This window comes from Bombus vosnesenskii, unplaced genomic scaffold, assembly GCF_011952255.1.
Source record: "Bombus vosnesenskii isolate JDL3184/JDL3185 unplaced genomic scaffold, Bvos_JDL3184-5_v1.1 scf7180000013266, whole genome shotgun sequence".
NCBI lineage: Eukaryota > Metazoa > Arthropoda > Insecta > Hymenoptera > Apidae > Bombus > Bombus vosnesenskii.
The window spans coordinates 5,547,915-5,565,036 of NW_022882926.1; the positions used below are offsets into that span (position 1 = coordinate 5,547,915).

Consider the following 17,122-nt stretch of genomic DNA (forward strand, 5'->3'; position numbering starts at 1 on the left):
TCAGAATATTGTGACCCGTCGGATGACGAGAGCGAAATGGCTCAAGCATCCATTATGGAGATCAAGCGTTCCTGGACTATGGATCAAGGTTTGCAACCGGCGAACCGAAACTTTGGACGTTCTGAAGATCGAACCATCGTCGAGCGTAGTTTTGAAGCCGAATAAAAGGTCAACGTGTTGGTCACTTTTAAATCTCCATCGAGGATAAGATCGTTCGAAACTAAAGCCTTTCAATCGTCTTCCATGATCCTGCCATTGTTTTCGGTGCGTGGAAGTTGCGTAGGAGCGGAATTTCGATTAAATAGGAACCATATCTCTTTTGGTACTGTAGTTCAGGGTTGTACAGAAGAGTCTAAGGTGATATTAATGAACACCGGAGATTTGGGCTCCAGGTTTGTCGATAACTAATTTCGTTTAACTATTTAATTACCCCTGAAGTAGTTGAATTTACTTTTACAAGGATATACAGGGTGGTTGTTAACTGGTGGTACAAGCGGAAAGGGGGTGATTCTACGCGAAAAAAGAAGTCAAAAATATACAATAAAAATTTTTCGTTTGAGGCTTTGTTTTCGAGAAAATCGACTTTGAATTTTCGCTCGGTACGCGTGCGGTAAAAAAAAAAGAAAAATTAAAAAAAAATTTTTATTCTGTATTTTCGACTTCTTCTTTCGCGTAGAATCACCCCCTTTCCGCTTGTACCACCAGTTACCAACCACCCTGTATATTATCATTGAGCACGTAGAAGGATTAATTTTTCTTGGAAATTTGCTTTGAGGAAACTATTTAACAATTTCACTTTCTTTCTTTGTCATAATGTTTATTAAAACAATCAAAAGAATGTTAGTAAAGATGAAACAAAATATCATTTGATTGTTTTGCTTATTTATCTATGTTGTGTGTTTTACCAAAATCTGTAGCAAAAAACTCAAGCCAGAGATCGTATATATCGATAACGATTATTTCAATTTTTCTTTGAAACTTAAATTCGTTAAAGCTAGATAAATACAATTAAAGGATGACACGAAGAATGGTAAAGTTAAACAAGCACCGCGTGCCCCTAAATTTGTATTAATCTTTCTGAAACACCCAGTATAAAGCGAGGTTAAAGTTACGTTGTTAATAGGAAAACTAATTTAGATTCAAGTGGAACACATCGAAATTGCCGAAAGAGATTTCCAAATTACTCCTATGTCCGGTTACTGCTCGGCCGGTATGGATGTCGGTTCACGGTGAAGTTTCCCCTGAGCAGCGTAACTTGGGGGGTGAGGTGAGTTCACGACCTCATTTCCCGTCACGGCGTACAAATATGTCAAACAATCTCTTAATGAGATTCTCTGCACGCGTGTCCCGCCACTCCACCACGTCCTCGACGTCGCGTCGGTTTAACTTTCGAGATTACACGAGCTAAAAATTGTCCGCTGACGTCGGAGTAATTGGGGCTTCGACCGCTGATTATTTTTAACAGCCTACTTACAATCTTTAATCTATTTTCGTAACGAGATTAACGCCGAATTATGATTTTTGACGAGTTCTCGATACATGTATATTTCCTAATTTTTTTTTTTACTATTTTTCCTTACTACTTTCGATATCTTTTTTGCAGGCAGTAATGGAGATTGAGAAGTACCAATCTTTGAGGGTTAAAATTAGCGGAGCGTGCTGCAAACTACCTGATCCGATCGAAACGATCGCGTTCGAGTGTTTGGTACGAAAAAGCAAGCTCGATCCGTGGTTATAACGAACGATTCCACCCACCTGGAAGTTGAAGGTTGAAGTAACCGGAGATTACTTCTCCGCCGACGAAACGTTGCAAGTTCCTTCGCAACAATTTGCTCCTTGTGTTGTGACATATTCACCGCTGGTCATGAACTCTGAAAACACTTTGCATATGGTAGAAAGTCAACCGATATAAATCAAAGTTCAAAATAGAAATTTATATTCGAAGCTGTTTCTCTCTTCTTTTTATTCGTGCAGGGAACGCTGATGCTGAAATCCCAGGACGAAAACTTATATTTGTTATATTTTCTTCGTGGCAGAAGCTTGCCACCTCGAGTTACGGAGAAGATAAGCCGTCAATTCCCCGCGAAAACAAGGTATACCGAACTGTTGCCTGTTCACAACTGGTTAAATACGCAACAGCGATTCCAATGTAAGATCGAATTGTTAACAAACGATAACGCGCAATCACAGGTGATTGATTTTTATAGTGTTGATATCGTGTGCTCTGTTTCAAAGCTCTTCGAACATAAATCTCTTACCGTTTTTTATTCTTCGTGGACAGATTCCTCTATATAGCTTCGTAGGTAACGAAAGAATCGACGTTCCACCGAACAGTCGAATTACCGGGCAGTGTTTATTGCTACGAAAATGGAACTTTTATTTCAAAGTACGTAACATTTCTAATAGAACGTAAAATAGAGATGTATCCTTCTCTCTCGACGCTCGATGTTTATTTTTGCTCGATGCAGGTAACGTTCACCAACGTGGAGAAAGAATATCAATTCTACGAGATAGAGTACGAAGTAACAGAACCGGAAGTGATCGAATCGATCAAGTTGGCAACCCCTGCCCGATCCCAGATTTGTTACCCTTTGAAACTGGAGAATCCCCTCGAACGTGAAACGATCAAATTTACAGCAGAGTGTCTTCATCCATTTGTCCTGTTACCAAGTGTAAAAGATCGTGCAACCACTATCGCGTTGTGTAATCCTCGTTAATCTGGCGTCGTTTTTTCTTTTCCTTTAAATACCTGGAACGTTGAAATGTGGAAAATTGCAGGAGTATATTACTATAATATATCATCCAACGATGCCATTCATCACCGACGATGTCATGTTAAATGTTGATTCCGACAAGCTGGGCCGATTTCCATACGAATTGCGATTGAAGGCCAGTCCCGCTCCTCCAGAGAAAACCACGCGTGTCAATGCGGCTTTAGGAAGCAATTACGCGTTCTCGCTTCCTGTGAAAAATTTCACTCGCGAGAATGCCATATTTTTGATACACGTGCGTGATATTATAGCAATCTGATACGTTGGAAAATACAGTCCATCTAGCCTCACGTGCTTCTTTCTTTATTACTTTTTTAGGTAGATAGTGAGTGTTTCGCGTGTCCGAAAAATAGGCCAAGTGAATGAACTAAGCGAGGGTATAATCGACGTAATTTACGAGCCGTACGATGTTGAAAATGCCACTGCCGTTGATAGCATCTTCAGACACTGCCGAATTTATGTAAAAGCATAATTCCACTACTGATATTTCTTTTCACACACGTACATGATTGTTCGCGGAAATGTTAATAGAAGTGAAACTGGTAATTCGATGTTTAATGTAACGATTAACAACTCCTTTGTCTTTAAGCTTCTTGCCCCGATCAGTTCTTGCTCCTTACCAAAGCCTATGGAGTCCTTACGTGATCACTCGAAACTCTCAACTTTTATATCTTTCAAAATATCTTCAAAGCAAGAGACTGGCACGGTTTTTATCGTCGATGTTGCCGAAATCTTCACAGTGGGCACTGCGTCAACCACATTAAATTCTAAACAGGTGATTTTTAACTAAAATCGTCTCGAACCTTTAATCCGAAAGCTAACAAATTAAAATTTTATCTTATCCTTTCTATTTTCATACCTGTTCCAATATTTAAATTTTATCTTTTTTATTCAAAATAATACATTTTACCAGAGTATCGACGTTAAAGTGGGTATCCGGGAAAATGAGTTAGAAGAAGAGGACTTTAAAGAAGAAAACTATCCCATTACCGGAAAGCTAATGGCGTATTGCACTGATCATGCTTTTTCTCATATAAATTGGGTGTATTACTTAAGAGCAGTTTTTGAATGAAATACAAACGAATGTTTCACGTTTGAGCTACCGTTTATGCAAATTCTATTTTTAAGTTGACGCGAAAGAAATAGTCGCGTGATATTTAATGACGCCTTACAGTATGACGCAAGGATTAAGCCATTGTAAACCGGGTCACAGTCCTAAAGGGGCTATAAGTTCGAGAATTATTTACGATTAAATAGATTCAAACATTCTAATGTTTTTAACTTCTAGAAAAATTAGATATTTCACGCTTTACGTGTTTTCATTCTTATCTCACACTTTAATACAAAAATATTATTTTCATGGATGGAATATTCAAAAAATATTAATAAAAAATATATGCACGTCAAAGTCGAGTACACGTCACAATATTTGATAAATGAAACAAACTGCTGTTTAGGCTCCATATTTTTTAGTCATACTCATGGAAATATGCGTTTGTACTATAAATATCCACAGCCCAAATTTTTCATCATTCACTGAAATGAACATCTTTATAAATATTCGTAAACAAGATTCGGCGACAGTTTCGTCGGTACCGGAATTATCGTACATTTCTTTCACTTATCTTCCGAAAATTTCCCACTGCCCTCCTCTGTCCGCTAACAGATGCTCACAGAAAGAAAGAACGCTTATGCAAATCGACTATCTCGTTCGATCTCCATGTAGGGAACAGTCTAACGCGTGCGTGATCGTCACGTAAGCTGGCATTGGCACGTGGGTTTTCTTGGCAGCCATCGAATTTCGTCGCGCGTGTAACACGATTCGCTCAGCGAGTGAGTCATCAGGCGAAGCAAGAGTGAATGAAATGTTTCGCGGTCTGGTTTCGTAAGAATGCGAGTTCCGTATCAGCAACGCGTGCTCGTTTCGCTTGATTCTCGGGGCACTTGACCCAAAGAACTTGAATTCTACGCAGCAAATCGCTTCTCTCTTGTCGTCGAGAATTGCCTACTCGAATTTTGATATCGTACGAAACTCATCGAACGTTCACACGACTTCATGCATATATTCAGATAAATATCCTCGCGCGTTTGCCTTTGGCGTTCCGTGTAGTCCAGATATCGAGTTCTGGAACAGATCTATACGAAGTCCTCCTAAGTTCTGGTCAAAGGACGCAGACTGAAGGGAAGATTGATAGGTTAGTCAATAAATTCGTTCGGCTTTTGCAAAATAAATGTATAAACTTCAACTTTCTTCACAATTACTCGACGGTTTCAGCGATTAACAATTTTTGAATTGGGATTTTTGTTGTGGCATTTTATCGGATGGTAATATTCTACCGTCGACGTAAAATTATATATTTTAATATCGAAGAGGAAAAATAAATATTATTTAAATAGAAATTGATACGTAACAAGCAGTTTTAATTAGATTTAAATTCGAAATAGAAATCGCAGGAAATTATGGAACAATCCTACAAAAATGTATAGTATTCAAAGAAGATAAAAGGTACAGCTAGTTATAGTATAAAATATAGCGAAATGTCGGCAAATCGTAGGCGTGATAAATAAATTGTAAACATGGAAATCGAAATATTTTTTATATATTTACCCAGTGTGATTCAGAGAATGGGATTTCCAGCTTGAATCTAATTAGAAGTCCCCTCACGAGATTCTGGAATTTCTAACTAGTGGTTCAAGGTGTATGATCGGAACAATGTTTGTAGCGAACTGTTTTATTAAATCACGTTGCTTCCGGTGCAGTGTCCGTCTCGAGTCGTCATTACCATGACGTAGGTGGAAACCTCGGAATATTCAATGAAAAATCATACGGCTGTATTAGAATCCGTGAAAATATTTCGAGAAATCTATTTGTCATCATATATTTTCGTAAGCAATGTAACTTACTAATCGCGATTTTTCTTATTATAGTTGTTACAGTTGTGTCGTAAATGCGCAATATAAACGCAAGGCTATTGGCTTATCATCCCGCTTAATTTTTAATTCCGCATGAACGTTAAATAACAGGATCGCTTTCTTCATGTACAGATAGATAAAGATCTCATTGCGGACAAGTCGTTGAATTTATAATGAAAGATTCTCCAGCAACCAAACTAAAGGCACGATTGTTCTTTCAGAGAAATAAATCACTGGAAAAAGTATTTCGTATCTCTATATTTTCTCTTTAGACGTCGATAGATTTAACTGCAGATAATAATACGATAGGCGTTGATGTTCATTGTTAAAAAAGAATAATTTATCGCTCAAAGATAATCTACCTTTTGTTTTTTTTCAAACTCCAGCATGAAAATTATTGTTTTCACAGTTCCTTTAACAAAAGGAATCTGGCTGTGACCTTTCTCCTGAAAATCGAGCTACACACAGAAATAGTGTATATCAACGATGTATCTTCGAGGGACATCTTGTGCAGTTTAAATTATAGAACGGACGAACGGGTTATCCCGAAGGTTTATCTTGCGCCCTTCATTTTATAGTATCAACCGGTTTTATTCCTAATTTACATAATCGCAGGGCTTACGTTTGTGTCTTCTTACTCCTTTACAATCGCTATTTCTGTTCCTTCCAAGTATCGAGAGGACGATTTCAAAAGATTTAAAATGATCATCTGTTAGCTTTAAAATTCTCTATACCTATGCCTGGAATCCAAAGCAAACGACGACATTGATATTTTATTTTTTTTCTTTTTTTTTTTTGAAGACGAATTGGTCGTTAAGTGGACACGATCAATGTTTTTTTTTGTATTCTCCATAAATATTCGCATAATATACCCAATGGGTTAGCAGTCGTTGAACCTGACCTTGGAGATACCAGTTTCTAAGAGTCTCAAATAGAAATTGTAAAACTACTCGGAAACCTACAATCGAGCACAATATATAAAACGATCATAAATGTGTCGATCTGCCGATGATTAAATCGAAGTATGTATTAGAGGCTCGCATAAGATGATGATAAATTCTTGTTCGGACGAGAACAAAACCTTTGCGAAAGAGTTCGAATGTCGCAAGCGTAACTTTAACTTTCTTTCGCAAAAGGATCTCTACGTAGGATAGCTGTAGTCGACATGTATCCTTGTCTTTAAAACAAGTGCTTACGTCAATGGCATTTCGGGTTTGAGAATGAAAAAGAGGGACAAAAACTAGTTGCCAGAAAAAAAGAAAAAACGACCAACAACACAGGAGATACCGGACACTGAACATTTTTAATTCATTTCAGAGAAATACGTATCAATAATTTTTTCTTTGGTAACTCCACGCGACATATCCCTTGACCTAATATCAGAATTCATTGGGTCAAGAGATTACTGTCGCGTCCGACAAGCTTTCAACAGAGAGAGTGAAGTTACTAATCGATGGGAATTTGTTTTGTATCCGCTGGATTTCCCCTTGTGATTTTATGGCGTTCTTTATTTTAACATCGACTTTATCCATATTTTAACATCGACCGTATCTATATTTTAAGATCGATCGTCATAAATCTTTTTATCTGACATTTGCATAAGGGAATATTTACACATGATGAGAAGAAGATTTCATATATACATATATTATTTTCAAATATTTTCTCAGCGCTTCTCACGAAGAGATACCGCTATCAGAATTTTCCTGTATGCTAATGTCATTACGTCAACCATCATTTACGCGCGCGTCGTTTACCGATCATAAAATTCCAATTATCTAATACCGATAAATACAAAGAGAAATAAATAAGTGCCGCGCGGCATCCAACAACATTCCACTGATATTTCCAACTAACTTTCCAGGTTTTCAGGTTCCATTCTCAGAAACACCAATCCATTTCTTGATGATAATTCTGAAAATCTGAATTTCTAATGGTAGTCGTGTCAGATAAATGTTGCTAATGAGATTTCTTTATAAAACGCCTTCGATGCCGGATCTTTATAAGATCGCGTATCCTTCTTTCTCCGATTCTTCCACGATTTTACTATCTTCTCCTACGCACTGTGCCTTACTCATAGTTATTAATTGCTTCGTTAATACATCGATGGAATTGTCATGGTTCTCTTAACTGCAGATTATTAAGTAATGTTTTTCCATCGGTGTCCATCATTTTTTTGTCATATCTGTCACCCGTTATATAACAATATTATAATGTCAGACAATCTCCAAGTCTGTGCCCATCGTCCACAGATAAACAGTACAAATACTCGTAGTACATTGAAATGTGATTCCCTGCTGTATATCGGCTTGGAATACCATGACATTTATAATCAACTTTGGAAACGATCAATTTAACGACTAATTTATTTTTCGAGAAATGTTTCCTTGCAAGGTTTATTTTTAATTATAACTAGCCACGCAATATTTTACGGAATACAAAACTTATTCGCATATATTTATTTACATATTCGTTGTCTGAAATTATTATCCAAGGTATCGTGCTAAAATTTCCAACAATATTTTCAATATGTATGAATTAATTTCTAATATCTGTCCCAGAAATAATGCTTCGTCCTTTTACCTATTGACCCCGACCTCTCCTCTATCGAAATATCCTCTTTTTCAAATAATTTTGTGATCAATGCTGATACGTTTCTGTATCTTTGAAATCACCAGGATTTCCCTTTGTGCTGTCTTTGGTTCAGATAATACCAGGTAACTCGACAGATTTCCAACTTTCGTTCATTTGGAAAACCGAATTGTGATTTGTAAAGTAAACAGAAAAAATACCCGAGCATGGAAAAACGAGAAACAGTTCGACGAAGCGGTTTAACCTTGACAGTGTTAGCCGCTGCTAACCAGTGAAAGTTTCGTCGTTTGACTATAAAATTATTATCGGTCGGTGCTTCCCTGCTATCGATTCCTAGAAGATCAGGATCGTTTTCGGAAAGTCTATGGACATTATCGAAGAAGTTTCCAGTTGAAAGTATCAGTCCGTATGGGGGAAAGGAATAGAATACAGGAGACCAATGAGCAACAGTGACCGACGGTCAATTATTGACCAACGTAAAATCCACCGATGCTTCGTATATAAGTTGTTGTCTCGTTCAACAGCTTCAGTCGTTCTTGACTCTTCGACCACGGCGATTATCGATTCGAAGCAGCGATAGCGGTGGGCAAGATTAAGTTGGTGGATTCGTGTATCTTCTTCACAGAGTGCGAGAAACATGCGATCTCTTAAGTGTTTTGTGCCGGTGCTGGTACTCTTATACCTAGGCAGCTCGTCCGCGAGACCTGGGGAGTTTTTGTCTTATTTAGAACTCGAGTATTTCCGGATAAGTGTCGAGGGTGGTGAAGAGGCGATGCAAAAATTAACTATGTTACGATACGAAAGAGTATTTTAGGAAACGAATAGAAGGACACTAATTATTTTCGATGCAATTATTTTTGCCCTTTGAGTCTTCTGATTTTATTTGCAGTTTCTTTTTTCTCGGAATTTCGAAAAAAAACCTTTGTTAATATCTAATTTAATTACTATGTCTAATTATTAAGATATCTTCCATAGATCATTTTTTTAAAACACAAATACCAATCTTGCTTTATAGGTGTGCTCCTGGATGCGCTAAAGAACCACAAAGGGCACGCTGTTAGATCCACTGGGTCTGTTTCACAAGGAACCTAAATCTCGAGCCATTCGTTCGGCAGCAATCACCACTTGGATTTAGGACCACTTTCAATTTCGCGCACTGTAGCCATCTCTTCGGCAACAGCCCAAGGTAATGGTGTTGCGAACCCGCTGCCAACGCGAATTCTCAGGCCCTTGGGGAGCCTGCGAAGGCCGACGCCAGTGCAACTGCTAACGCTCAAGGTATTTAATACAAGAGAATATTCAAACGGAATACCTGACTGATCGAGAATGTTCAATATGAAAATAATCTGCGAAAGTGTGCAAATAGATCTAAATACGAAACACGTTCTTCAACGTGATTATCGAACATCTTCTCGTGAACGTTTCGTAATCGGAGGATTTTCTTATGTCAGAGTAAACAAGAAGCAAATCGCTGTTTCCTGTTACGTCGCGCCAAGCAATTTCTTCGATCGCGTAAAAAGCGTTGAATTTTCTTTGAACATAGGTTACATCGGTTCTCCAGATTATAATTCTAACGCCGCTGGCAACGACTACGTTCCAACAGAATATCAAGAATACGGTAGTTCCGGTTTTCAACCGATTACGAACGCGAATCAGCAGTAATTCTGGCGCGAACGCCGTTGCGAGCGCCGGTGCAAATGCTAATGCGAAACTTTAATACAAACGGAGGTGTAAACTGAACGCGCGAACGCCAACGCGAATTCGAATGCCAATGCCCTCTAATAGCGATGCATCAGCGACCAGCTATTATTCCCCCAATACGCTCCAATCGATACGGCTGCCAACGCGAATGCGAATGCTAAAAGTACTTGGAATAACGGCCGGGGAGCACTCAGTGGATATTACACCCCGGAACTTTTCAAACTAATGCAGACGCGATTGCGAGTGCAGATGCAAAGGCAAATTTATTAGCGGAACAAGACCTCCTGGCGGTTACTATTCCGAGGTCTTCAGAGTAACGCTGGTGCAATTGCAGATGCAAATGCGAAATCAAATTATATCGGCGGTACAGGATCATCGAGGGGTTACTATTCTCCAGAAACCACCCAGAACAATGCAGGTGTAAAATGCCAATTCGAAATGAACCGAGGCAGAGAATCACCGGTTGGTTACTATTCTCCAGGAAATGTTCAAAGCAACGCGGCCTCTGCCAGTGAAGCTCTCGTTATTCCTCAAAGACGACCTCCTGAAACATTAATCGGTTCTCCATACCGTTTCGAGGGATACAATCGAGGGATTCACGCACTTCCTCCAGTCTATGCACCTCCTGCATATCCTCCTCCGATGTATCATCATCATCATCATCATCATCATCATCATGGGCGTCCACAAGTGATCGTACATCCGATGTCTCCAGCTCGACAGCCTCCACAGATTCCTCATCCTCCTCCCAACAATGGGGACACACTGATTCCAGTGGTAGTGATGAAGGAACCGGTATACGGTAGACCGATGTATCCCCGACCTGATCTCGAACCTGGTCCAGAACCCGAAACCGTCGTGATCGTACTCGAGGAGTCGCCGCAGCATGGCCAAGGTGAGCTCGTTCGGACGGAAATTGGACGGTGTACAGTTGATTTACAGCTGATGTGGCATGCATGCGGTTAAAGAACACACAGTTTCGCGTTGAAGAGGAGTGTCGATTGTAATCACTTTGTGTCGCACTGTTGATTTAACTGACTGTACTTCCGCTGAGAGTGATCGATGAGCGGTGTGTAAATTGACACGATAATGCACTGCACTGATGCACTGCACTGACGCACCTGTACTTTATTCTGGAGTTCAAGAGAATTTCTTCTTTGCACATACTTCAGATCGATAAGTACTAACGTAAAGTTTGTGTGAATTGTTATTAATCAACAGGAAGCTGATGTTTCGTTTCTTTTGTGTCTTACTATGATTAACATTTAACACGAGGATTTGTTGCAGCCTGGGATGACTGTGAATTTAAAATTTGTATTAATTTCATTACTTCTCAATGTTTCCTGTTTTATACTGATCTACAACTGATATCTTGTAAAGATATAAAAACACGATTGTAATATACATCTATGTATCACTTCTATTATGTAGCACGTACTGTAAATTGTCCTCGCGATGAAAGATCAACTAATTTTTTCTTCCTTTGTATTTATTGTTTCCTTTTTCCAGCGGGCGGATTTGGAAAGAGTAACTACAACCAACCAACCGGCTTCCAACCTGACTATCCGACCGGCTATGGAGGATCCAACGCCAACGCAAACGCTAATGCCGTTGCAAACGCTAATGCCGTTGCAAACGCAAATGCTAATGGTTTTGCAAACGCAAACGCTAATGCAAAAGCGATCGCCAGTGCTGGTACTGGCCTCAACGGTGGTTACCCTGGATCAGGCCCTGTTCAAGGATCGGGATACTATCCAGGAAGTGCTCCAACCACTTCTATCGGGGCGAACAATCCTTTCTTAAGTGGATCTTCTCAAGGAAACGCCAACGCAGCGGCTAATGCTAATGCAGGCGCCGTCGCCAATGGAAACGCATATCCAGTAGCATCAGCGCCAGCTCAGGGTGGAAACTATTATCCAAACAATGCACAAAAACCCATTGGAGCGTACAATCCATTCCTGAGTGGTCAAGGTCAAGGACTTGCAAATGCAGGCGCCAATGCTAACGCAAACGCCGGTGCAAGCGCTGCAGCAAATGCTGGCGCAGTTGGAGGGTCTCAAGGACAATTCGGTGCACAAAATCCCTTCCTTAACTCTGGAGCTAAGGAAGCTGGAGGTCCACATGAACTTGGACATTACGTATCTGATAATAGTGGAGCAACAACTGGAAATACACAGGGAATTAAAGCACCATATCCTAGTCAGGGCAGTGCACCAGGAGGCTACGGACCGACTACAGGATCAGGAGCGAATGCCGGGGCCCTTGCTAATGCCAATGCTGGCACAAACGCAGCTGGAATTGGTGGAGCATACGATCAACCGATTAAAGAGGCTCCTATAGTCATACCTGCCAGTCCACAAATAAATTACGAAACTGTACCAAGTGGATCGGGCAGTGCATTTGGAAATTCTGGACCAGGCAATGGTAACTACGGTATTCCTACGAAGGATGCTCCTATCTATGGACCCTCTGCACCAACTTACGGTCCTGGATCCAGTGGAGTAAGCAAAGCTGACGCTGGAGCTAATGCTGGTACTGGTGCTGGTGCATCAGGCAGTGGAAATGGTGGTTATGGTGGTACTCCAAACCAAGGTGCCCCTATTTATGGAGCACCTGGATCCGCCTTTGGTAATGGCGCTGCTGGAGGCGCCGGTGCAAATGCTGGAGCAAATGCAGGAGCACCTGGATCTGGAAGTGGAATCGGTGGATATGGTGCTCCAACCAAAGGTGCCCCTATTTACGGAACGCCTGGATCTGCCTTTGGTAATGGCGCTGCTGGAGGCGCCGGTGCAAATGCTGGAGCAAATGCAGGAGCACTTGGATCTGGAAGTGGAATCGGTGGATATGGTGCTCCAACCAAAGGTGCCCCTATTTATGGAACGCCTGGATCTGCTTTTGGTAATGGCGCTGCTGGAAACGCCGGTGCAAATGCTGGAGCAAACGCAGGAGCACTTGGATCTGGAAGTGGAATCGGTGGTTATGGTGCTCCAAGCAAAAGTGCTCCTATTTATGAAACGCCTGGATCTGCCTTTGGTAATGGCGCTGCTGGAAACGCTGGTGCAAATGCTGGAGCAAACGCAGGAGCACTTGGATCTGGAAGTGGAATTGGTGGTTATGGTGCTCCAAGCAAAAGTTCTCCTATTTATGAAACGCCTGGATCTGCCTTTGGTAATGGCGCTGCTGGAAACGCTGGTGCAAATGCCGGAGCAAATGCTGGAGCAAATGCTGGAGCAAATGCAGGAGCACTTGGATCAGGAAGTGGAATCGGTGGTTCTGGTGCTCCAAGCAAAGGAGCTCCTATCTATGGAACGCCTGGATCTGCCTTTGGTAATGGCGCTGCTGGAAACGCTGGTGCAAACGCTGGTGCAAATGCTGGAGCAAGTGCTAAAGCTGACGCTACAGCAAATGCTGGAAGTACTGGATCAAGTGGAGTCGGTGGCTTTGGAAGCCCAATCAAAGGCGCTGGAAATGGATTCGGTGGATCTGGAGCCGGTGGATTTGGAGGAGCTTCCGCTAGTGCCAGTGCAAAGGCTGAGGCTTCCGCCACTGCTGGAGGTGCTGCTGGTGGTTATGGCGATTCAGGGGCTCACGGGGGTATGTACATTTAGTGAAATTTGTCTCATTGTCTTTCCTGCTTCATAAAATTTGAACTGCAATCGATATTTATCTTAACATTTATCCTTATTTTCTTATTTAATTGAAGAACATTTCAATTATAACGTTGACAAGAAATCAATTGCAATTCACGCCTAAAAAACATGCTTACCTTTATTTTCCAAGGAACAAGAAATTTACACAACTCCTTCCTCTCACTTTCTCTGCTTACATGCTTCTTAATTCATTTGTCATTTACTGTTGCTTTCATAGGCATGTCCGCCAGTGCCGAAGCGACCGCATCATCTATGGTCAAGGCAATCGAATCAGGTTTGGTCCTAATTAAATGATTACATCTCCCTTCTTCAGGCTCAAACGCAGTTTCCAGTGCAAACTCGAACTCGTTCGCCAATGGAGGTTCCGCCAACAGCAGTTCGTCCGCCAAGTCGACCGCTTTTGGAAGTGGAAATGGAGGAGCCAGCGCAAATGCACAGGCGTCGAGCAAAGCTTCGTCGGGATCCGGCGGCAGTTCCGCCTCTAGCTCCGCTTCCGCCAACGTAGACACACACAGCATGCTCATCTTCAGCAACTAATCGTCCAAACGTCCGAATCAAATCGTTAATCGTTAATTACTGCTTGCTCAAGCTATTTAGCCATGGAGAAATTGGATGCCATAACCCGTGTCATCACTCTGAAGGTTTTAGGATACTCTTCTGATTCATGAACATGCGATTAATAATAGCGTGTAGGACCTGAAACACGCCAATAAGTCGAGAGTTAAAGATACAACGATCAACGTCGATATTCGATGCGTCGAACGTTGATACACCGCGATTAAAATCGCAAGATCGTACTATTGTAAGCGAGATTGAACAGAAATTGTAATTGTTTTGCATTTTGTTCGTGGTGTGTTATGCAACGAGTTTTATTGCGCTTCGATCTTACCGGTGAATCGGGATGAATAGAGTTCCATCGGTGTTCGTCGAGTTGAACGTTTAAAACCAAATTTATTGTCATTTGTGATACCGTTCTTGCCAATGCACGAAGCATAGAGAGCGTACTCTGTTTCATCGAACTCTCGATATCCTTTCCGTTAACGTTAATATCGGATATTACGCTTGTGTTCATTGATTTGATCATCCTATCGAACTGTAATAACAGCTGGTTTAGAAACTTTTCAGAGTGTCTTCCTCCTATCCTTTTTTAATCTTCTCGTATATGTGGATAATACTCTAATTGTACTCTATTTATCAGTATAAGATTAGCTTCCTTTTAACGTTATAATAGGTATCTAAAACAGATAGAACGTTATCTTTGCGAAAATATATGTCATTAAATATACTATACGTTGGCGTTACTTGTGTATCGTGAGAAACTATTTTCATTGTAAGTCGTGGTTGCCTGTAAGCACAGATAGCGTTTTGTCTGTCTGTATTTGTACGTATGCGATATTGTCACGAATATCAAATTTACGTTGTAGCGTTCTAAACATGACTATCGATAATAAAAAGAAATTTTTATATTAATTTATATGCAAGACGAATGGCAGTATGATTTCCTACGAATTCTAGCGAACAAAAGCATTTATCGAATATTCAAATATATAACATGAAATATGAAATACATTGAATATTCGATAAAATACACATAGGTCATGAGCATCGATTAATATCTTTTGTTTCTTCATCCTATGATCGATGAGTTTCTAGACAACTACAAATTTGTTCAATTTTCAAATCTGCATGCCATAGGATAACAAAGAATAAACAGAATTTTCTGTACATTTCTAAAAATGCGTTTCTGTAACTCGGATTCGAATTCGAATTCCTTAACTCGTATTCCAACTTTTTACCTTCAATTCGAATTTGGTATTTTACATTTAAATTTGTATTCGAATGCCTTAACACGAATCTTTTACTTTAAATTTAAATTTTATTCAATGTTTCTTGATGCCATATTATTTATATTTAAATGTATATTTTATACTGCATAAGAGATTTAGAGGAAGCGGACGAATGGAACTGTATAAAAACGTCGAAACGACAAAATAAGGAATATAATGATACATCGGAATATACACTTGTCTCTTCTTGTTGGTATCCGTACATGCAAATCTTGTAATTTATACGTAATTACTGACAATCGCTTTTGTATCGGGTATCATTTATTTTTGCGTCTCCGCAAAATTCCCATTTATTATCATGTTATCACACAGTTGCAAACGTCAATTCTACGTCTTTGCTTTATTCTGTTATGCAATATGTTATTGTTTTATAAGTTATGAGAATTTAATAAATAATACGACTCTTTTTTTTTATCAATCGACATCTTTCCGATAAACTTAATTCATTACGAAGCTACTAATGAATAAACATTTTAGCAACAATGGAATTACGAATTCTACCGTTATATTAGTTTCTTTTTAATTATACGCCTTCGACAGTCAAATTTGTTGAATACTTTTACCTAGAACGAGCCTCATTAAATACAATCTTATTTGCGTACACTTCTCAACGCGAGAATTGATTGTAATTTTAATAAATAAAAAAAAAAAAATTTACGTACACGATAATTTTACTGAACGCACAAAGGACGAGGAAATTTCTCTTTTAAAAAGAAATGTCGATGGCCCTGTAAATAGGATTATTTGTTCGGGCGTGTAAATACGATTATTTGTACGGTCAGTTCGAAACAGACAGTGGCATTGAACGGTATTTGTAAAGGATTATTATTAGAGGCTCAGTCATTTTTTTATTTTCTATAATATTGCCACATGTCCATCGTGTCGCTTAGCCATAATTTGTGTGCCTCGTAATCTCTACGTGAAATCTACAACCGCGACAATGGCACAAACCAAGCGATCTTCAAGATTAAAAACCACTTTAGTTCGATTATAAAATACTGGGAATTTCATTGTCCATGTCATCTTTACTTTTACTTTTAACATTTTTTTAATTCCAGGAAGGCAAGAATGAATTATCACCGATATGCGCGATTTTCTCTTTCGATTCTGCGTTAAAAATTTTATACAAATATTAAAAGCCTTTTTCTTACCTGAAAGGAAAATGGGACTGAGAGGTTCACAATAGAGTTTCCAAACCGAATATCTCTGATTTATGACAATTCCTTTGAAATTTTAGTAAGCAAGAATTTCCTATGGGGTCGCTCCTATTGTCCTATTATTGCTAATACGTCTGTTATCTCTCTTCTATTACTTGTAACCATTTTCCTAAAATTTTAGGATAGGTACGGGGGTTGTGATGAAGTCAAGGATTCCCGTTAGGCGGCCGACAACTACAGCCCTTAAAAGAGAAGCCCCGAAATGTCGATGCTCTCAGTTTGACGACAGATTTTCAAGAATGAAGTTCTTCGGTTTGCTACTAATTTTAATCTTTGTCGCGACGATGATTATCTTTCGCCCACCAAAAAAACCACCTTTGACGGAAAACGAACGTCCTAAATTTGTGCACAGTTCTGAGGAGGTGCGGTACTATCGTTCCATGGTGAACATGTTTCTTGAAATTAATATATATGTGTACATGTACCTTTTA

General features: G+C 39.8%; 2 protein-coding genes across 2 annotated transcripts in view; both read left to right on the forward strand.

Moving 5' to 3' along the window:
- The window catches only part of LOC117243625 (hydrocephalus-inducing protein-like), a 33,166-nt gene extending 29,323 nt beyond the window's left edge, over positions 1-3,843 (forward strand). Inside the window, 11 exon segments of the mRNA XM_033511268.1 lie at positions 2-98; positions 100-167; positions 170-392; positions 1,138-1,262; positions 1,530-1,709; positions 1,712-1,751; positions 1,753-1,907; positions 2,407-2,696; positions 2,779-3,006; positions 3,361-3,546; positions 3,685-3,843. Coding sequence (XP_033367159.1) covers positions 2-98; positions 100-167; positions 170-392; positions 1,138-1,262; positions 1,530-1,709; positions 1,712-1,751; positions 1,753-1,907; positions 2,407-2,696; positions 2,779-3,006; positions 3,361-3,546; positions 3,685-3,843 — 1,751 coding nt within the window.
- A 4,869-nt stretch (positions 3,844-8,712) lies between these two features.
- On the forward strand, positions 8,713-15,648 carry LOC117243521 (fibroin heavy chain-like). The gene is given in 6 exon segments (XM_033511087.1): positions 8,713-9,011; positions 9,315-9,367; positions 9,370-9,477; positions 9,480-9,554; positions 11,487-13,571; positions 13,941-15,648. Coding segments are annotated over 6 exon segments (2,643 nt in total). The 5' UTR covers positions 8,713-8,913; the 3' UTR covers positions 14,165-15,648.
- Positions 15,649-17,122: the final 1,474 nt, after the last annotated feature.